The sequence below is a fragment of the Panthera onca genome, chromosome C1 (genome assembly GCF_046562875.1).
Source record: "Panthera onca isolate mPanOnc1 chromosome C1, mPanOnc1 haplotype 2, whole genome shotgun sequence".
In the NCBI taxonomy this organism is placed as follows: Eukaryota; Metazoa; Chordata; class Mammalia; order Carnivora; family Felidae; genus Panthera; species Panthera onca.
Window position 1 is genome coordinate 32,562,918 of NC_138346.1, and position 21,654 is coordinate 32,584,571.

General features: G+C 36.6%; 1 protein-coding gene across 9 annotated transcripts in view; it reads left to right on the plus strand.

Moving 5' to 3' along the window:
* RAPH1 (Ras association (RalGDS/AF-6) and pleckstrin homology domains 1) overlaps window positions 1–21,654 on the plus strand; it is a 155,401-nt gene that overhangs the window by 34,101 nt on the left and 99,646 nt on the right. For all 9 annotated transcript variants that reach the window (XM_078450964.2, XM_078450963.2, XM_078450965.2 and 6 more), the window contains exons 2-4: window positions 3,132–3,251; window positions 9,209–9,314; window positions 10,124–10,629. In XM_078450964.2, the coding sequence (XP_078307090.2) occupies window positions 3,132–3,251; window positions 9,209–9,314; window positions 10,124–10,629 (732 nt within the window). The remainder of the gene's footprint in view (window positions 1–3,131; window positions 3,252–9,208; window positions 9,315–10,123; window positions 10,630–21,654) is intronic.

Sequence of the window (21,654 nt, forward strand, 5' to 3'; positions counted from 1 at the left end):
AAAGATCAACTTCAGCTTCTAGAGAATGGAGAATGGTATTTTAGGGTGTAGATATGTTAAGAAATATTTTAGGACCTAAATTTTTTTTGGAAAAGTCTCTGGATAAGTGTCTTAAGTTAATTTTTATAGAATAACCCATGTAGTGACAGAAATTCAAGAATGGAAAAAATTGGCAAAAGTTACATAAATAGTAAAAGTCAAATAGTTGCTTCATAATTTCCATATTGCTCCCTAGCCATATTTTCCTCTACTTTAATCTGTAGTAATCCAGATAAAACTATTAATGAAAATATTTAAAGAGATTTAATAAATCTGAATAATTATTGAGTTTGACTAATAGGAAAAAACTCAAAATTAACACACTAGTCTTTGATGTGGAGGCTATAGTTCTGTTTAGTTCTGTGATAATTTAAAATACTTATATTCATTTTGAACTATTTCACATATGCTCTACAAAATTATATGCAAAATTATATTCCTATTTTTTTCCAGTATAGCATTTTCCTTATGGGCAATTACAGTGTGTGCTCAGAAGGGAAGTGCAGGCATAATCATTATCTCAAAGCAGAATTCCTGCTAGAATATTTTAGCTTCTGGGTTATTCCAGTGTATTTAATTTTAAGATTAGGAAGGAAGAGGAAGTTGACTTTTAAATTCCAGTTTTGTTGCTTTTTGATCTTCATTATGAAGACTGGATATTACTACCCCTAGATGTTCTCAAGCTAGCAACTGTTATTTGAGTAATTAAATTACCTCGTCAGGTTTTTCTTTGTACAAACATTTTATGTCTTTCTGGGTATATTTAGTGATTAAGTATGATATCAGGTTTCTGTTGAGATAGATCTGTAATTCATTAATGAATAAAAATCCTTGAACTATTAACACAAGTGAATTATAAAAACCAAATTTCTTTAAGACTCAAATGTATGAATTGGGGAATTAGTGGATGTATTTTCCATTTGTCAAGACAGAAAGCCCTGGTGGGGGGGTGGGGGGGTGCAGGGCGCCAGGGTGGCTCAGTCCTTTAAGCATCTGACTCTTGATCTCTGCTCAGGTCTTGATCTCATGGATCATGAGTTCAAGCCCCACCTCGATCTCTGTGCTGACAACGCAGAGCCTACTTGGAATTCTCTCTCGCTCTTGCTCTCTCTCTCTCTCTCTCTCTTTCAAAATAAATAAACTTAAGAAAAAAAGAATGTCCTGATTTATACATGTTTAAGGTAGTGAAATTAAGAAATGAGAGTTAATCAGTTTACATTAGAGATATTGCTAAGCTATGATCCTTTGTAGTATTAAGCTTAAGAAAATTATTTTCCTTAAGTGATTAAATGGGATATGATCTGATTTTCCACATCCTTAGAACTAAGTTCAATTTGATTTTGCAGCATTATTTGACTCTGCAAAATTTTATCTAGTAAAATAAGGTTTAAAATTTAGTTTCATGATACTTCATTAGACAATGAAATTCCTCACATAGCATACAACCACATTTTAAGGATCACAATTTTGTTGATTGTTGCTTTGGAAGTATAATGTGTACAAATTCTTATTTGAGATTAGGATATCTTTAATCTCTGAGGAATTGTTTAAACCAATTGACAGGCAGTATTCCAAATATTGCCTAGATCCACTGGCAATTATTAGTGGAACAATAATTATTAATAATTATTAATATATTATATGTAATATTAATATATTATATATCACAAGTTAATATTAATATTAACTTTAATTAATTAATATAAATTAATTTAATTAATAATATTATTAATTAATTCAATTAATTTAATTAATATTAATAATGATATTTATATATTATTAATATATTATTAATATAATATATAATTATTAATTGATTAATAATTAATAATTAGTGGGACAAAATTAGTGTTTCAGAAATGTGAGTCAAGAGTATGGAATATAAAATGATGATATTCATTGTGTCCCTGGGAAAGTTAGTAGGTATTACTCCAAGTTGAAGGTGAAGGACTTGGGGTCAAATTAATTTGGAATATGTTGGTTTAAGCAAAGGTAATCTTTACTAAAGATGTCTGAGAGAGAGCCAAGCCAAGAAACAGACTGTTAACTGTAGAGAACAAAATGAAAGTTACCAGAATGGGGAGGTAGGTGGGGAGATGGGTGAAATGGGTAATGGGGATTAAGGAGTGTACTTGTGATGAGCACTGGGTAATATATGGAATTGTTGAATCACTCTGTTGTACACCTGAAACAAATATAACACTGTATGTTAACTGTACTGAAAGTTTAAAAGATTTTTCAGAGCCTTTATATTGAAATATAATAATCAGATTAATATTACTTTAAGAACTTTAAGTATCTGGTCAGTAATTGATCTTTGTTTTGTGTAATCTTTTTTGCCTCCTCAAAACAATGTGTAGGTTCCATGTCAGATATCCTATGATTAATGAGAAGGAAAATATCTCTTCTTTCATGAAAGTACACTTGAAAAATCATACATATAGGAAACTTTGTATAAGAATTTAAAGTTTTCAATTCCAGTTTTCTAAAGTTTTTTAAATTTCAATCTGGTTCCTTCAATCTTGTAGTAACTAATGAGAAAATAAGATAGAAAGAATATAGGAGGAGGAACTAATTCAACAAACTAACCTAGATAAAATATTTTGTTTTGTCTTTTCTCTGAAGTGATTTTTGGACTGAAGTTTTGCAGGATACATACTTATTTGCATCTAAACAGATTTTTACAGAATAAGTGAGATAATAACTTGCTGGATTGAAGTCTTCTGAAATTGTTTCTCTGTGGTGTTTGGAGTGTTATAGGATCAGTTAGTGGAGAAAACTGTACTACCATAAAATCCTCTGATTAATGGGAGGGCTCTGCAATTTTAGAATTACTGTTAACTTGTGATTCTGGTCATAATCTGATACATTTTGCTTTTTCACAATTTCCTAAAAATTTGAGACTTAAGTGCTCATTCCTATTCACTTGTCAGTCCTGTCTCCATTAATGATTTCTAGTTCCTTTGTGTAATGTGATCTCTAGTTTTGAAGATTTAACTCCAGAAAGTTGCGATATATATCACAAGAGATACTGCATAATTTTTCAAGTTCAGCCTGTTACTCTTCTTTCTACCCAAATATCTGTATTTCAGATGGAGCAGCTATCAGATGAAGAAATTGACCATGGTGCTGAAGAAGACAGTGATAAGGAAGATCAGGACCTGGACAAAATGTTTGGAGCCTGGCTAGGGGAGCTAGACAAACTCACTCAGGTTAGAAATAATACTTGAAAAATTATTCGATGATTTTAGTCATCACTGTGTGCTAAAAGTTTACTGTGTGGACATAAGGATATGGATATAGGTTTCATTTTTAAATACTGGTACAAAGGGAAAATGTACAAAACATTCAAAAGTCAATGAATGTTAACTCTAGAACACAGTGTTATCTTCTGTGGTTATTTTAAGAAGTCTAAAAACAAAAAAATACTTGTTGCAGAAGTTCTGTTCATCTAGAGGGATTACTTAAAATCTCTTTTGTAAATTGAGATTGCTAGCTAAAAAAGTTTTAAAACCTAAAATCTAAAAGTCTAAATTTTAGCAAATCTTATTACATAACTTAGTAAATATGAATATATTTTACAACATAAGTAATGTCTTCATATGCAAGTATTTTCTATTACATAATTCTAGAATACTGACAAAACTTCATTCCTGGCTGCATTTTAAAATAGTGGCAAAGCTTTTTCATCTTGTTTTATTGGATCTTGGGTTTAAAAAAGGTGGAATAGTGGGGTGCCTGGGTAGCTCATTTGGTTAAGCATCCAACTCTTGGTTTCAGCTCAGGTCATGATCTCACAGTTGGTAAGTTTAAGACCCACATTGGGCTCTGTGCTGACAGCACGAAGCCTGCTTGGGATCCTTTCCTCCTCTCTCTCTGCCCCTCACCCCGTTCTCTCTCAAAAATAGGTAGTAAAACATTTTTTTTTAAAGGTGGAATAGTAACTCCATGCTATTTCACTGCAAATGGCATTTCTACTGGTTTGGTACTTGTATTCTTCCCAGTGTTTTAAATTTCTTGCCATATAATGTAAAGAGCCACTCACCAAAAAAGTTGGCTCCTAACCCAATGCTGTGACTGTTTTGTTTTATAAATTTTTTTTTAATGTTTATTTATTTTTGAGAGAAACAGAGTGTGAACGAGGGAGGGGCAGCGAGAGAGGGACACAGAATTCGAAGCAGGCTCCAGGCTCTGAGTTGTCAGCACAGAGCCTGACGCAGGGCGCGAACTCATGGACCATGAGATCATGACCTGAGTGGAAGTCAAATGCTTAACTGACTGAGCTACTGGGCACCCCGTTGTTTTTTTTTTGTTTTTTGTTCTTGTTGTTTTTGGTTTTTTATTGTATAAATGTGTCTTTAGAGACAAAATTAAAACCATTGCATGCTGTGGCTTACTGCTAACAAGTTGCTTTTCAACCTTTAGAAATTTTCAAAAAATGGTTTATGTACTTTATTAGCGGCTTAAACCTCAAGTTTTTGTTTCATTATTTTAATTTACTACAAAGTGTCATCTGTGCACCTGTATCATACATACTATGTTAATGGGATTTTCAACTTTATATTAAATTGAGTTTAACTTCTAAGTGGTTGGTGAATCCTCTAAAATCATTTGTAAAAATTTTTGTGTATTTGCCTTTTCTTGGAAGAAGGGTCATACATAGCTTTTACAAAATTCTCATGATACTTCCCCCCACCCTGCCCAAACACCCAAAAGAGTTAAAAACCATACTACTTGGCTACCAATTTCTTGGTGTCAAGGAGTATTTCTTAGTATTTCCCTTGTTCCCCCAGCACTGTGGGCACAGCAGATAATTATAACAAGTATCTGTTTATTTGAACTGGTAAATAGATGGACTCTTAATATGTCCTCAATTATATTCAAATTCTTTTACAGAAAATATTATCTACCTATTACTTTTCATTTCCACTGAGAGAAGCATTAGGACTTAAATTGCAGAAGAACTGGGTTTGAGGTTGAAAGAATTTCCTGACAGTTTTGTGAAACTTTGAAATAAGGCAGTGAATGGTTATAGAAATCCTTCATATGATAGCTTTAAAAACTGGTTGGACACTATCTGAATGGATTCCTTTTATCTTGAGACAAGTGAATAAAGAAGGCGCCATTCTAATCTAATTCCATGATTCTACAAAAAGACTATCCAGCATTCTTTTTGTATTTGAAATCTATTTGATTTTAAATAGAAATTAAAGTTTTAAAAGACTATTCCTAATATTTGCAAATTTATTTAAATAGACACCAACTACTGACCTTTCCCCTGAATTTCTCTGTTGTAAACATCTTATATTCTTTATTGTAGAAAGGTTAGAGAGGAAAAGTGTCATTTAAAGAGTTAGCAAGATAACTTACAAGACACTGTCCTTAAGTACAGTGTAATTCTAGACTTATAGGCAGTATCACAGCTGGATTACATTTTGTCCTCCTCTTAATAGAGTTTGAGAAGAAAAAGGATATTCCGTCGTTGTTTGAAGTTGTAGCCACTCTCTGTTGAGATCTTAGGTCTTAGAACTTCTGGGGAAGATGGTGGAGTAGGAAGATCCTAAGCTCACTTGGTCTGATAGATACAACTAGGTGACACCCACATCAGTGTAAATGACCCAGAAAATGACCTAAAGACTGGCAGAACAAACTCTCCGTAGCTAAATGTAGTGAAGAAGCCACATCCAAGAGAGAAGGAAGGGCAGAGACATGAGGGAGGGGCATCCTGGGTGTGGAGAGGGGAGAGAAGCAGATGCTCACATGAGGGACCCTGCATGAGGAAGACATATCCTCATACATTTGGCTTCGAAAACCAGAGGGGCTGAATGTCCCTTCTTATAATCAGTGGAGCTTAACACTTAGAACTTTAAAATCAGGGGGCTTGGCTCTGGGAGACCCAGAAGGGCTAGAGGAAATTGCCCATGAAGAGGCAGCACAACAAACAGCCCCACTGAGATAGAGCATAGAAGCAACAGTTTGAAAAACACTTGGGGTAAAGGAGAGGAGGATTTGTTTATTAATCTCAGAGTGTGTGCTGGAGGGGCAAGGATCATTGGGGACTTCTCCAGGAGTAAAGGAGCCAGCTGGCACCATTTCCCAAACCACCCTCCTAGCCTAAGCCCACAGACACCTGTAGAAACCAGATCAGAGCTAACCCTCATTACCTAACTTGCTAACAGTGTGCCCTGCTCCAGCATTCTACAGACATGCACCCTCTATCCATGCCTCAGCTCCGGGTCTCTTCCCATAGCAGACCTATGCAAACCTTGTTAACACCACACATTCCACCCCACACTTCTGTGGACCTGCTTCCCTCCAACCTGGTCTGTCTGTTCCAGTGGCGTTAGGTCCCCTGCCAGAGCAGACAAGCCCAAATCTTGCTAATACTGACCACCCTGCCCTGTGTTCTCCTGTGGTCCTGCCCTCTCTAATAATGCTTTTGGCCAGAGCCCATCCAAAGTGGTACCACAAGCCTAGCAGGGTGAAAGCAACTCCAACAGGGATTGGTGCCACTCCAAAGTGACTCCTGCCCTGGGACTTGGCCCAGCAGTGGCCCAGCAGTGGACTGGGGGCAGATGCCTAGTCTGACTGCAGGTCCCGCCCAGCAGTGAAAATTTTTCAGGGGATAACAGGGAGAGAACCCTGCAGTTTGGTGTGATTACAGCTCTAACAAACACCTGGTCTCACTCAAGTCCAGCCCAAGGTGACCCCATAATGGCCCACTAATGACCCAGGGACCAAACCCTACCCACAATAGGCAAAGAGAACCATTGCAGATGACTAGGCTGAAGGCAAAAGCAGGTGAGCCACGATAGCACTACAAAACCTCTTCTCTGTAAGACCAATACTTTCAAGAGCAGGAGACATAGCTGAATTTCCTAACACGTAGAAACAGACACAGAGAGTTAGACAAAATGAGGAAACAGGAATATGTCTCAAATGAAAGAACAGGACAGAATCACAGCCAGAGAGCTAAACAAAATGGAGATAAATAATATGTCTGATAGAGAATTTAAAGTAATGGTTATAGAGACAGCTCACTAGACTTGAGAAAACAATGGAGGACCTCAATGAGATCTTCAGCAAGATAGAAAAATTAAAAACACAGTAGATGGTGCACCTGAGTGGCTCAGTCAGTTAAGTGTCCTACTCTTAATTTCAATTCAGCTCGATCTCATGGTCATGAGATCAAGCCCCACGTCAGGCTGAGTGTGGAACCTGCTTAAGATTCTTTCTCCCTCTGTCCCTCCCCCACTCATATGCGCGCGCGCGCACACACACACACTCTCAAATTAAAAAAAAATACACTAGATGGAATTAATAATAGACTAGAAGCAGAAGAACAGATTAGCAGTCTGGAGGACAAGATAATGGAAAGCAGTCATGCAGAACAGGAGAGAGAAAAAAATAATAATACAGATTGAAAATAGACTTAGGGAACTCAGTGACACTAAGAAGTCATAACAACATTTGCATTATAGGGATCCCAGAAAAAGAGAATAGGGGGCAGAAAACTTATTTGGAGAAATAATAGCTGAAAACTTCCCAGATCTAGGGTAGGAAACAAATCCAAATCTAGGAGGTACAGAGGACCCCCAACAAAACCAACCCAAGGAGGTCCACACCAAGACACATAGTAATTAAAACAGCAAAAAGTAGTGATAAAGAGAATTTTAAAAGCAGCAAGAAAAAACAGTTATGTATGAGGGAAATCCCATAAAGCTATCAGCTGACTTTTTAGCAGAAACTTTGCAGGTGAGAAGGGAATGGAATGATATATTCAAAGTTCTGAAAGGAAAAGACCTGCAACCAAGAATACTCTATCCAGCAAGGCTATCATCCAGATTAGAGAGATATGGAGTTCCCCAGACAAGCAAAAATTAAAGGAATTCATGACCATTAATCCAGCTCTACAAGAAATGTTAAAGGGGACTCTGAGTGGAAAGACCAAAAGTTAGGAGTGAGAAAAGTAGGAAGCACAAAAGCAGTAAAATAAGTATTTTTATAAAAATAAGTCAAGAGATTCACAAAATAAAAGGATGTAAAGTATGACACCATATACCTAAAACATGAGGGGGAGAGGAGTAAAGAATAGGTTCAGGGGCGCCTGGGTGGCTCAGTCAGTTGAGCGTCCGACTTCGGCTCAGGTCATGATCTCGCAGTCTGTGAGTTCGAGCCCCGCATCGGGCTCTGTGCTGACAGCTCAGAGCCTGGAGCTTGCTTCAGATTTTGTGTCTCCCTCTCTCTCTGCCCCTCCCCCCTCATGCTCGCTCTCTCTGTCAAAAATAAATAAACATTAAAAAAAAATTAAAAAATTAAAAAAAAAAAAAGAATGGGTTCAAACTTAGGTGACCATCAACTTCATGTAGACTGCTATATACAGAAAATGTTATATACAAACCTAATGGTAACCATAAATAAAAAACCAGTAATACATATGCAAACAATAAAGAAAAAGGAATCCAAGTATATCACTAAAGAAGGCCAAAGAAAAAAAGAGACAAACCAAAGTATAGATTCTAAACTATAGAGAACAAATTGATGGTTACCAAAGGGGAGGGGATTGGTATAATGAGCACTGAGTAATGTATAGTATTGTGGAATCACTATATTGTACACCTGAAACTAATATAACAGTGTATATTAACTAGAATTAAAACTAAAAAAAACAAGTTTTTAATAAAAATAAATACAAAGAAAAAAAAATGATCTTGGATTTCGCTCATTTTGAGTCCAGAATTTTGCCTTATCTTCAGGGTACTTCATGCCAAGAATGAGACTATGCTGGACCAAAAACAAATCCCTTTGAGGAAAGAGATAACAGAATTCCCTGCATTGTTCCTTTCTATTTCTTATCTTTCCATGTCCATATTCATACACTCAGATTATAATGAATTTATATAAAATGAGTTCATCACTTGAGGTATTCGGAATGATACTCACTCTGAACTAGGATGGTCTTAAATGCCTTAAAGTAAGCATGTATCTAACAATTGAAAAAAAAATTATAGCCAAAATAATATGAAAAACAATTATACTTTTCCTTAGGACTAGAAGGATTTTGGTTTTATTAACTATTCTATGAAAGTTCACCTAATCAAACTTTACTTATCTTTTTTATAATTGAAGCCTGAAAATAATACAACTTATTAAACTTTCTTTTTTAAAGAGCTTAGATTCTGACAAGCCCATGGAACCAGTAAAAAGATCTCCTCTTCGTCAGGAAACAAATATGGCCAATTTTTCTTATCGCTTCTCCATATACAACTTGAATGGTAAGATGTAATTGGAAATAAAATGTAAAATAGCATACTAAATTATATAATGTGGAAGCAATGCAGTTACAGTTCTGAATAGCTCAATGTAAAAACTACATGCATAACTTCAGTAAGTTCGTATATTTCTTGGTTTGTGCATTTTATTACTAATTGAAATGATCACAGAACAAACTGAACTGGAACATAACTAAAATAGTTTTCTAGTGATTAATAATTTGACCAGGTACATACTCAAGTTGGAACCCTATGACCAACTTAATTGCATTGTTGTATTTTCATTGAAATAAAGTCCAGTGAAATTACCTGTTAATTTTTAAATCAGCTCCTCTGGCCTTTATTTAATGTATCTTGCCTAATCAACTTTATAGTATTTGGAATTGACATCGTAATCTGCAATTTTTTTAGGCCTTGGATTTTTCCTTCTATGCTCTCAACTCTTCAGGTATTAACAGCTCTACCAAGGCACTGATCATATTAATAGCATATAGCCTACGGTAAAAAGTTGGATGGGGGATGTGGTTAAAACCATGGGACAGTATATGATTTTTGCATTATTTTTATCTTTCAACTCATAATTTTATTCTCTGCTGATTACTATAAATCTTAAAAGATGGACTATTTGCTTCTAAAAATTTCTCTGTGAATTTAAAACAAAAAACTCTTAGAAATATATATTTGGTAGGCTTTAGGCCCAATAGGATACATTTCTTTGCTTCTTCCCCTGCATTCATTAGCAGATTTATAATAGAATGTATAAATTCTCATTCAGTGTGATCTGGACACATCATGTATATTGTTTATTGCAGAAGCTCTGAATCAGGGAGAAACTGTGGATCTGGATGCCCTGATGGCCGATCTTTGCTCAATAGAGCAGGAGCTAAGCAGTATTGGTGCAGGAAATAGTAAGCGTCAAATCACAGAAACAAAAGCTACTCAGAAATTACCTGCTAGCCGACATGCATCAAAACATGGCACTTTGAAAGGATTGTCGTCCTCGTCTAACAGAGTAACTAAAGTGTCACATGCCAACTACTCCCTGGATGACATCACTGCACAATTAGAGCAGGCTTCCTTGAGCATGGATGAGGCTGCTCAGCAATCTGTACTAGAAGACACTAAGCCCTCAGTAACTAATCAGCACAGAAGAACAGCATCAGCCGGCACAGTGAGCGATGCTGAAGTGCGCTCTATTAGTAACTCCTCTCGTTCTAGCATCACCTCTGCAACGTCCAGCATGGACTCATTGGATATTGATAAAGTAACACGCCCTCAAGAACTGGATTTGACACATCAGGGGCAGCCAATTACTGAGGTAAGTAGATGGAACTTTTTTTCCTGGTATTTTAGTACTAAAAAAAAGGAGGAAATTACATTTTTTTAAACGTAGTTTTAATTAACTATCTTTTTTTTTCTACATTTAAAATTTGTCAAGGATCCCTCTAAGCTAAGTTTTCAAATCAGACTACAGAAGGAATATATTACCAGATACAGCAGTGTCACAATAATTAAGGGAGTTTCTTCATTTTATTCTTAGGCTGTTTGAAGCCCTTGAATTAATATCATTTGTTTCACATGATTTAAAAACTTGAAATGTGATTTATATTTGATGACATTTTGCAAAGCTGTTATAGTTGTTAAGCTGATAATAGTTGCTTTTAATGTATGTTTATTATAAAACAACTTACGAAAAAGATACCTATCACCACTGTAGTCCTCCAATATTCTATTTTGTTATCAAAGAGTAAGTGTACTGTAGTGAAAAAAGCCACTGGACTTGGAATCAGAAAACTTGGTTCCAAGTGTTATCTTTGCCACTCACTACCATTAGGACCTTAAATGAGTTATTCAGCCTCTGTGGACATCAATTTCTCATAAGTAAAATGGAGCTAATAGCACAGGGTGTACTCCTCATCTGGTGGTTCAGAGAATCAAAAGGGATAATATATGTGAATGGATTTTTAAAAGGCAAAGTTTTTTGGATGTGTTGGGGCAAGAGTAAGAAATGGATATATGTTAAAATGAGTTTAGCAAAAGCTGAGTTTAGTGTAGGTAAATTCTTTATTGAATATTTTTGTCAAGAAGAAGGCAATATTATTACAGGGTAAACAGCAAGAAAGAAGAAAATCAGTGTGGGCAAAATAAAGCCAGCCTTCCATTTGGTTTTTGTTTACAATGCTCTCTACCACAGAGTAAAATAATCTATTTGTGAATAGTCAATACTAAGGTAAAATCTTGGCAAACATGATTTAAAGAATCACAGAGAAATTTAAAATTTACACCTATTACTCAACATTATTGATTTTCCCCCCATTGATTTAATTCATTAGATTAATTTCTATCAGTAGCTCCTTGTACCCATTAATGTACCTAGCTTGTTCTGGGCACAGTGCGGCATAAAAGAAGCATGGATCGTGGTGGTTTAGAGATAAACTCGAGTTTTGTTGCTTGTAAAGAATACGTACGTTATATCAATCTAAAAAATAAACTTTGACTTATTTAAAATGAAGCTCATTTAAGTGGTATGTATATTATATAGAGAACTTAAAAATTGATTTCTGTCTTACGGTATTTGGGGATTATATTTAGCACCAGCTCCACAGTATGTATCATTTATGTCTTTTAGATTTACCCTTTGGAATATGAGCAATATTTTATTAGGGCTCTGCTTTCTTGGTTATTCTGTGTTTTATATATTGATATTCCTTCCTTCTAATCAGGTGATTTTGAGTTGGGTCAAGATGTATGTGGTCAGGTTATGAACTAATCATTAAGTATCTTTGTGTTTCATCTGTAAAAATATACTCATTATATAAATTCATACAATAAAATGAAAAATGAAAAATCCTCTCCCAGCAAACTCTTCAAATGGGACCTTGTGGCATTCATAGGCAAGGATACCTGTGTTCAGTAGTATTATGTTTAATGTAAGACTTCAGTATAAAGTTTGGTGAGTAAACCAGGAGTAAAGCAGGGAAAGAGTTGAAGCCTTCTCTATCCAGCCTGTTCTTTTGCCTTGCCTGGATGAGTAGAAAAGTGGTTTAACAAATCTGGAACTTGTTTTAGTGCACTTTTTTATGGATCTAGTCTGTTCTTCAAATTAAGAAAACCAGTTGAGGCTTACTAAAATCCCAAACCCATGTATCAAATTGTCCCTACACTCAAATACAATTTTTAAAGCATATTTTAATTACATTTGCATGCATGGAGTTTAAAGAGGCCAATAGTTCTGTGAGGGTTGTTACAGAAAACACTGCTACACATGTGTACAAACATGCTATATTCTCTCAGAGGTTAGAACTGTCTGCTCTTTTAGCTGATTCTCAGGGTATTTACATCTATATCATTAAATCTATACTTCTATTACTGTTTCTTGATTTATTATAGTTATATGTGCTATCTTCTGACTTCTTGCTCTGGAAGATTAGGATTTAGACAGTTCCTTTTTAGACAGCTCCTCTCCCTTCTCCCTTCCTATCCTCCCAGTGTATTTTGGTTGGGATACTATTCAGTGTTCGTATTATCATGACTGTATACATGCAGTTTGGTGCTAAATTCTATATGCCTGTCTTGTCTTGTCTTGTCTTTTCTTTCTTTCTTTCTTTCTTTCTTTTCTTTCTTTCTCTCTCTCTCTCTCTCTCTCTCTCTCTCTCTTTCTTTCTAAAATTTTTGGGAGAGATAGGGAGCAAGTGAGAAAGGGGTAGAGAGAGAGGGGGAGACAGAGAATCCCAAGCAGGCTCTGCAGTGTCAGCGCACCGCCCATTGCGGGACTCAAACTCAGGAACTATGAGATCATGACCTGAGCCAAAATCAGGAGACGGACGCTTAACCCACTGAGCCACCCAGGCGCCCCAGGCTCTATGTGCTTTTATTACATTTCCTTTCTGGGACATTACATTTTGCTTACCTGGAATTAAAACTTGTCTTTAAGTTTAAAAACATACAGTTTTTTTGTATGTTTATCACTATTTCAACTCCAAACTTTCCCCCAGTTAATTAAGTCTCTTGGTTCAAACAAAATTAGTGTTCTGTTACTATCATCTTAAAATTCTTTGTTGTCTTTTGCAGTCTTTGCTGTAGGATCATTCTTAGGTCTTTTCTCTCAGGTGGGTGAGCGTCTCCAGAGAAGATTCTTCCATTCTCCTGCATGGAGGGCATATGCTTGGCTGCCAGTGCATTAACAGCCCATTTGAGAAGGCTTGCAATGTGAGGTGGTCCTCAGTGTTCAGCATGTGAACTTCTGTCTAATCCCTTTAGGTCAGGATTTCTCAACGTTCACTACTTACATTTTGGGCTAGATAATTCTTGGTTGTGGGAGCTATCTTGTGCATTGTAGGACATTCAGCAGCGTCACTGACATCTATCCACTAGGTGCCAGGAGTACATACGCCTAGTTCAGTTGTGACAGTTGTGACAACTAGAAATGTCTCTGGACGTTGCTATATGTTCCCTGTAAGGCAAAAGTTCCCCTTCAAGAATCACTTTTTTTTTTTAAAGTTTATTTATTTTGAGAGAGAGAGAGCTCACGCACACATGATCAGGGGCAGGGCAGAGAGAGGGAGAGAGAGAGAGAGAGAGAGAGAGAGAGAGAGAGAGAGAGGATGCCAAGCAGGCTCCACACTGTCAGCACGGAGCCTGACATGGGGCTTGATCCCATGAACCATGAGATCATGACTGGAACCAAAATCAAGAGTTAGGTGCTTAACCGACTGAGCCACACAGGTGCCCCGAGAATCACTTTAAGTAGAAAAGGGTTAATAGCAAGTCTGAGCCCTTATTTTCATGGGAAACAATCTTGGGTGTTTTCCTTCTCCTGGCATTTTTTTTTAACTAGAAACTTGACTAATAAATATAGAATGTTTCCAGGTAATATTGTTTATTGCAAACTGACTCCTGATTAGTGAGTGCATATGGACTGGGAAGACTGAGTATAGAAGCCTATGAAAAGACACAGTCCTTTGTTTCCCAGTGTGCAGTGTGTCAGTTTTGTAAGTGAACATAAATACATCCCTTGAGGGATCCTAGAACCTATACTCATTGGCTGTTAAAATGTACTGCTGATTCATGTGGATCAGCATGATTCATATGAAGTTTCCCTAAGCCAGAGTGATTTCTGTACTTACCTACATGATCTCTGTCCTTTACAATGGTGTGTCCACAAAAGGCTTCTGGGGGACTGTATAATCCCTTCTAAAGATAGCATGTCTCATGCTAGCATGCTCTGTCTTTCTGCAGAACTAAGTAAACGTGGTGCCAAGCTATGGTCTGTTGGGTCCTATAAGTGACTGTCAGTCTGAACTTGAGACCACTGCTGTTGGGCGAGTAAAGGAAGGAATCTGGGAATTAACTGCTTTCTTAAGTATGCTTTCAAGTAATCCTCCTGCTTTTCTTCCCACAATCATTTCTGTTGCTTCTGGAGACTTTTGAGGTTACATGATGTACATTGGGTTGTTCCTGTGCTTTTCTCCAGTGCTGGCTCAACATTCAGCTTTCCTTGGGTCTATGAGTTGATTACCACTCAGCCAAATGCTTTCTAGCTTCCAAAATTTTGTCATGTCTTGTGAGTTTGTTATTAATTTTTTTTTAGAAAGCAACACAAGGGGTACCTGGGTGGCTCAGTCAGTTAAGCATCCAGCTCTTGATTTTGGCTCAGGTCATGATCTCACAGTTCATGAGCTTGAGCCCCCATGTCCAGCTCTGTGCTGACCGTGGAGTTGCTTGGGATTCTCTCTCCCCCTCTCTCTCTGCCCCTGTTCTGCTCATACTCTGTGCACACACGCATGGGCTCAGTTGCTCTCTTTCTCTCTCTCAAAATAAATATTTTTTTAAAAGGCAACAGAAAAAAAAAACATTTATCTTTGTTTTAGTTTGATTTGGGGAAGGAGTGGATGCATCTCATTGACCATTCCTTCACAATCTCTTTCTCATGTCTATTGTCTCTTGACATTGGAGTACCCCAAGGTGCAGTCCTCAGACTACTTTTCTATCCAAATCCGGTCTTGTGAGCTTAAGCACTGACAACTTCCACATTTTAGTACCCTATTTCATTTATCTAAGACGCACCTGTTCCCCACCTTTTAATCCCTCTAAAACAGTGGTAACTGGGAGCTATTTTGCACCACCACCCCCCCCCCCCAGGGGACATTCAGCAGTGTGTGGAGACATTTTTGGTCGCCGATAAAAGAGTGTTACTAGCACGTAGTGGGTAGAAGCCAAGGGTATTGCTAAAATCCTACAACACACAGGACAGCCACCACAGCAAAGAATTATCTAACCCCAAATTGTACCGAGGTTGAGAGACCATGTTTTAGAAACAGGTGGCATTTGTCACTCACTGTCAGTGAGGTGGCAAATATATTCTGTGTGAAGTTTTCTTTTGACAGTTCCTGATGAAGATCAAGAAAGTACCAGCATTAAGTCATCTTAGACTCAAAGAAATACAAGTGTCTTTTGCCAGCACCTCCACCCTGACCTCCAGGCTCATACATCCTTTCTCTAATCAGTATCTCTATTTGGACGTCTAATTGGTAGCTCAAATTTAACTCATCTAAAACTGAAATCCTGATCTTTTCTCCCAAACTAAAAGTCTGGGAGAAAAGTCTTCTCCATCATAGTCAGTGGCTCTGCTGTCCTTCTAGTGCATCAAACAAAATCCTTGGAGTCTTAGTCTACTTTTCTTTCCACCCCGCCATTCCAGTCGTAGCAAATTCTGTTTCCTTTACCTTCAGAATATATCCAGAATTTGATCACTTCTCATGACCCTCACTACCACCAAGCCAACATCATTTTGATGTAGATTTTTGCAATAGCCTCCCAGCTAGTCTTCCTATATTCACCTTCCCCTTAACGTTATACCATCCATACAGAAGCCAGAGTGATCCTCTTAAAGGTAGGTCGGGTTTTACCCCTCTTTTCAAACCCAAAGACTTTGTATCTTACTCTAAACCCCAGCTCCATGCAATGGCCTGCAGGATTTGCTTTCCCATTACCTCTCCCTCCTTCTCTCGCTTTGCCAGTCATGCTGCCTCCTACTTTTTTGCCAGACGTCTGAGCCAGGTTAGAAGAATCAATCTGAGGTTGGTATTGTTCTATCTTGGGGGCATGGGTAGTCAAAGTGCCCATCTAAAAATGAAACAATACCATGGCTTATCTTTTTGCCCTCTTGCTCTCTGAAACCAGGATAGGCACAGTACCTTTTCACATCTGGAAGAGTAAATCTTTTTTTCCCTGCCTTTCTCTTTCCTAACTTTTGTTGAAATACTGTGCTTTATTTATTTCATTTAAGCCTTCTTATTATTTATTTATTTATTTATTTATTCCAAAGAAGACAGTAAGTAGTTCAAGTAACTGGGGAGTCTATATTTGAATTACGAAACTATAACATTTGCCACCCAGTTTTTATCAGTATCTTAAAAATAAACTGAAGCTGATTGTTAAAAAATGATTACTTCCTGAATGTTAAAGAATGCTTTAAAATAAAATATTTTCCATGGATAAACATAAAAATGGATCATAGAATAATTTCAGTCAGTATTCTTATGAAGTCTACCAGTAGTATTCATCTAGTAAATTTTTAAACTGGAATTCATTGTGGTTGAAATAAATTCAAATGTAGCCTCTTTGTATCTTAACCCATGTGAAATAAATGTTGCAGCTGATTTCCTGGCATTGTTATGGCACTTTTATTCATGTTAACTGATAAGACAATAGTTTTAAATTAGATAGCAGTTGGCAAATTTAAATGGTAATTTCATGTTACAAATTTTATATAGAATAGGGTTCACTGATAAAAGGTTAATGCTAAAACATTCCTTTATATTTATTTTTTGGTGAGATTGAAACCTTAATGATTCTTCTGAATTTGGAACTTTATACATGAAGTTGTACTTTTAAAATGAAAATGCTTTTAAGAGCTATTATTGTTGTAGTTTATGGCAGATTCAAAAGGTTTTATTGAATCCTAATACTTGATGATTGTACTATAAATATTATGATAGGAAAAAATTTCTTAGTATCTGATCTAGTAAATGAAATCTTTCCTAGATGAAATCTTTCATTGATATACCATTATAACTTGATATGCCAATAGCATATCATAGGTTCAGTGCAATAAATTCTTCCAGTTCCTTCACTTTTTAGAACTATTTAAAGAATTAGAAATTTTGAGGTAGTGGAAAGAAAATAGCAATTGTGTTTATTGTAGCACAAGGAGGTGGGGAACCACACTGGAATTTAAGTCCTGAGTTATTCTTAGCAAACAACCTTTTGGTCTGAAGTATTAACTTGAGAGCACAAGGCTTTCTCAAACTTTAAGAGGACTGCATATCTAAAAGATAGGGATTATTAATTGATTTCTCAATTATTGCAGCTATTTTTCTCTTAAAATTCTGATGGCTATGTTACTGCATTTGACTGAAATTTATTCACATGTACCAACTTGGGTTTAATTCCAATTTCACTGGCTTACTGAGGTTAATAAATAGTAGAAAGAATAGGTACCAGATGAAAGAACTGAAGATTTGTTGAAAACCCAGGAGGAAAGTCTAGTTCTCACACTTTTCAAACACACCACCCCAGTCAACATTTACATATATACCCTGATTCTTGTTTTGTGTATTTCTTAGTAATCTGTGCGATTTTTCATCTCTATTTGATTTTAGGTCTGTTTTGTTTTTCTTTTTAGTTTTGTGTTATGAGGGCTGGTAAAGGGCCTTTTTTTGAACAAGAATAGAAATAGATTCATCTGTTTTTACAATGAATAAGGACTATAAAATATAAAAGAAATAATTTTAAAGCATTCAGACATTTACTGGTTACATAATGGCTAGTGAAAGAGGAATAGAGAGAAGAGGGGTGAAAAACAGGGAAATAATAGCCCCTTTACTATATTGGGTGTTTATTCTGTATTGGGCATTGTGCCTACCATGTCTTAACACACTGAATCTGCACAATGTCTTATGGAATAGATAGCATTACCTCCATTTTTACAACTGAAGGAACTGAAGCAGAGAATGACCAAATAAGTTACCCCAGGGTTTGAACCCAGACAGTCTGGTTGTAGAGCTCATACTACAATACCTTGCTAATTCATCACAGAATTGAAGGAGAATCAAGACAAGGCTAGACTGGCCTGTGCTCTATTTTTTTTTTTAAATATGAAATTTATTGTCAAATTGGTTTCCATACAACACCCAGTGCTCATCCCAACAGGTGCTCTCCTCAGTGCCCATCACCCACTTTCCCTTCCCTCCCACCCCCCCATCAACCCTCAGTTTATTCTCAGTTTTTTAAGAGTCTCTTATGGTTTGCCTCCCTCCCTCTCTAACTTTTTTCCCCCTCCCCCATGGTCTTCTGTTAAGTTTCTCAGGATCCACATAAGAGTGAAAATATGGTATCTGTCTTTCTCTGTATGACTTATTTCACAAAAGTATGGCCAACTGATCTTTGACAAAGCAGGAAAGAATATCCAATGGAAAAAAGACAGTCTCTTTAACAAATGGTGCTGGGAGAACTGGACAGCAACATACAGAAGAATGAAACTAGACCACTTTCTTACACCATTCACAAAAATAAACTCAAAATGACCAGTGCTCTTAGACCCAGACCAAGAGACAGAAATACAAGGGTGGACGAAGAAAAAGGGTGAAGAGATTCACGCAGTAATATCCCCATCTTGTGGTGTTTTAGTATATTCCTGAATGTATTGTTAAAATTTAACAACTCTAAACTAGCTCTAATTTAAATGAATTGAGGCATAAATGAAATTCAGATGAAGGTTGGTGGTTTCCCACATTTGTAATAAATAGTAATGGTATTCACTTCTTACAACAGCCTTTGGAGAAAATGCTATTATCACTCTATTTAACACATGAGGAAACAGGTTAAATAGTAAACCTAGAGTCACAATGCCAGTAAATGGCTAAGCTGAGAGGCTTAGACTGGAATGACTATTCCAGCCCTAGGGTCTGCATTATTTACTGCCAATGCTATGCTCATTTTTAATATTTGTGAAAGATGCACACACGTCAGTAAAGGATGAATGTAAATGTTTTATTGAAACCTAATGTGTGTCCACCAACTTCTACTTCTTTTTTCCAGTTGTAATCTAAGGTGTTAGCTATCAAAAGGAAGTGTTTTGTTCTTTGGTGTGAGGCCATTTCTTGATTATGGTTTGGCTCCTATATGAGATCAATGCTTTTCTGTGCGCCTGCCATCTCCCCCCCCCCCCTCCCCACTCCAACACCAGCACAAGATTCTGGCTTGTAAATGACACTTCATTTTAATATGTTATAGATTCAGTTCAAAAAAGTGGTGATCCATAACTAACTTTACTAACTTTGCAGAGATTTTTGGAGTTTTTGATTGATTGATGGAAAATTTGATAGCTTGCTAAGAAAAGTTTTTGGAATTGAACATGTTTATAGCAAAATTGATGTGTTGAATTGATTGACCCCCAGATTCGTTTTTGAGGTAAAAATTAGATCTGGGGGAGATAATTTTTTGTAGTAAAGTATTTGAATATTTTGTGGAAGTGGAACCTAATATTAAATAAACTATATCATTCCATGGTCCCTTTCATCTGTATTAATGTAATGACATTTAATCTTTGCACATGTACTATTTCTACTTCTGTTGTCACTTTGCATACATATATTCATTTTTGGTGAGGATGTGTTGAATTAAAAAAAAATTTTTAATGTTTAATTTTGAGAGAGAGAGAAAGAACAAGAGCAGGAGAGGGGCAGAGACAAAGGGAGACAGAGAATCTGAAGCAGGCTCCATGCTGTCAGTGCAAAGTCTGACGTGGGGCTTGAACCCACAAACCGTGAGATCATGACCTGAGTCAAAGTCAGACACCCAACTGACTGAGCCACCAAGGCACCCCTCAATGTGTTGAATTCTAATAACTAATGTTCCGTCAGACTAGCATGGTATATAGTCAGTCATCTCTTTTTGTTGAACACTTCAGATGGGAGTTTGTGTGAGATGGAGTCTACAGAGAATAGATTCTTAACTTTTTATTTTGGCAGAGAACAAACTGAGGGTTGCTGGAGGGGTTTTTGGTAGGGGGGATGCACTAAATGGGCAAGGAACATTAAGGAGGACACTTGTTAGGATGAGTACTGGGTGTTTGTTACGTGTAGGGGATGAATCACTGGATTCTACTCCTGAAATCATTATTGCACTGTATGCTAACCAACTTGGATGCAAATTAAAATAAATAAACAAATGAAGAAACTTTTCATTTTGAAATAATAGGAAACTTTCGAAAACTTGAAAGAATACTACAAAGAACTCATGAAACTCATTACTCAGATTCACTAATTTTTGGTATTTTGCAACATTTGCTTTATTGTTTTTTTATATATACAGTTGCTTCCCCATACCATTTGGCAGTCGATTGCATTTATCATGCCCCTTTAGTCTTTAATACTGCAGTCTTTATTTATTTCCCAAGAATGAGGATATTGGCAATATACATTTGATAGGCCTCCCATGATAGAGTGATTGGCACGTTAGAGAATATGTTTAATGAGACAGTGTAGAGAGGGCAAAGAAAAAAGTCTTTTTTTTTTTCTTAAGAGTCATTTATTTGTCAATTATACCTCAATAAAGAAAAAACAGTTTTTTTTAATAAAGTCATTTATTTTACCTCTGAATATTTACCAGTACTGGGCACAGTTATAGATGCCCCTCAATAAATGCATGTTGGCTGACTTTTTTTATTAATATAATTTATTGTCAAGTTGGCTAACATACAGTGTATATACAGTGTAGTCTTGGCTTCAAGAGTAGATTCCCATAATTCATCACTTACATACAACACACACTGCTCCTCCCAACAAGTGCTCTCCTCAAAGCCCATCACCCATTTTTCCCTCCCCCCGCACCCCCAATCAACCCTTAGTTTGTTCTCTGTATTTAAGAGTCTCTTATGTTTTGCTTTCCTTTCTGTTTGAAACTATCTTTCTCCCTTTCCTTCCCCCATGGTCTTCTGTTAAGTTTCTCAAATTCCACATATGAATGAAAACATATGATACCTGTCTTTCTCTGAATGACTTATTTCACTTAGCATAATATCCTCTAGTTCTATCCACGTTGTTGCAAATGGCAAGATTTCATTCTTTCTCATTGCCAAGTAGTATTCCATTGTATATACATACCACATCTTCTTTATCCATCTATCAGTTGATGGACATTTGGGCTCTTTCCATACTTTGGCTATTGTTGATAGTGTTGCTATAAACATTGGGGTACATGTGTCCCTGTGCATCAGCACTCCTGTGTCCTTTGGAGAAATTCCTCGTAGTGCTATTGCTGGTTGTAGGGCAATTCTATT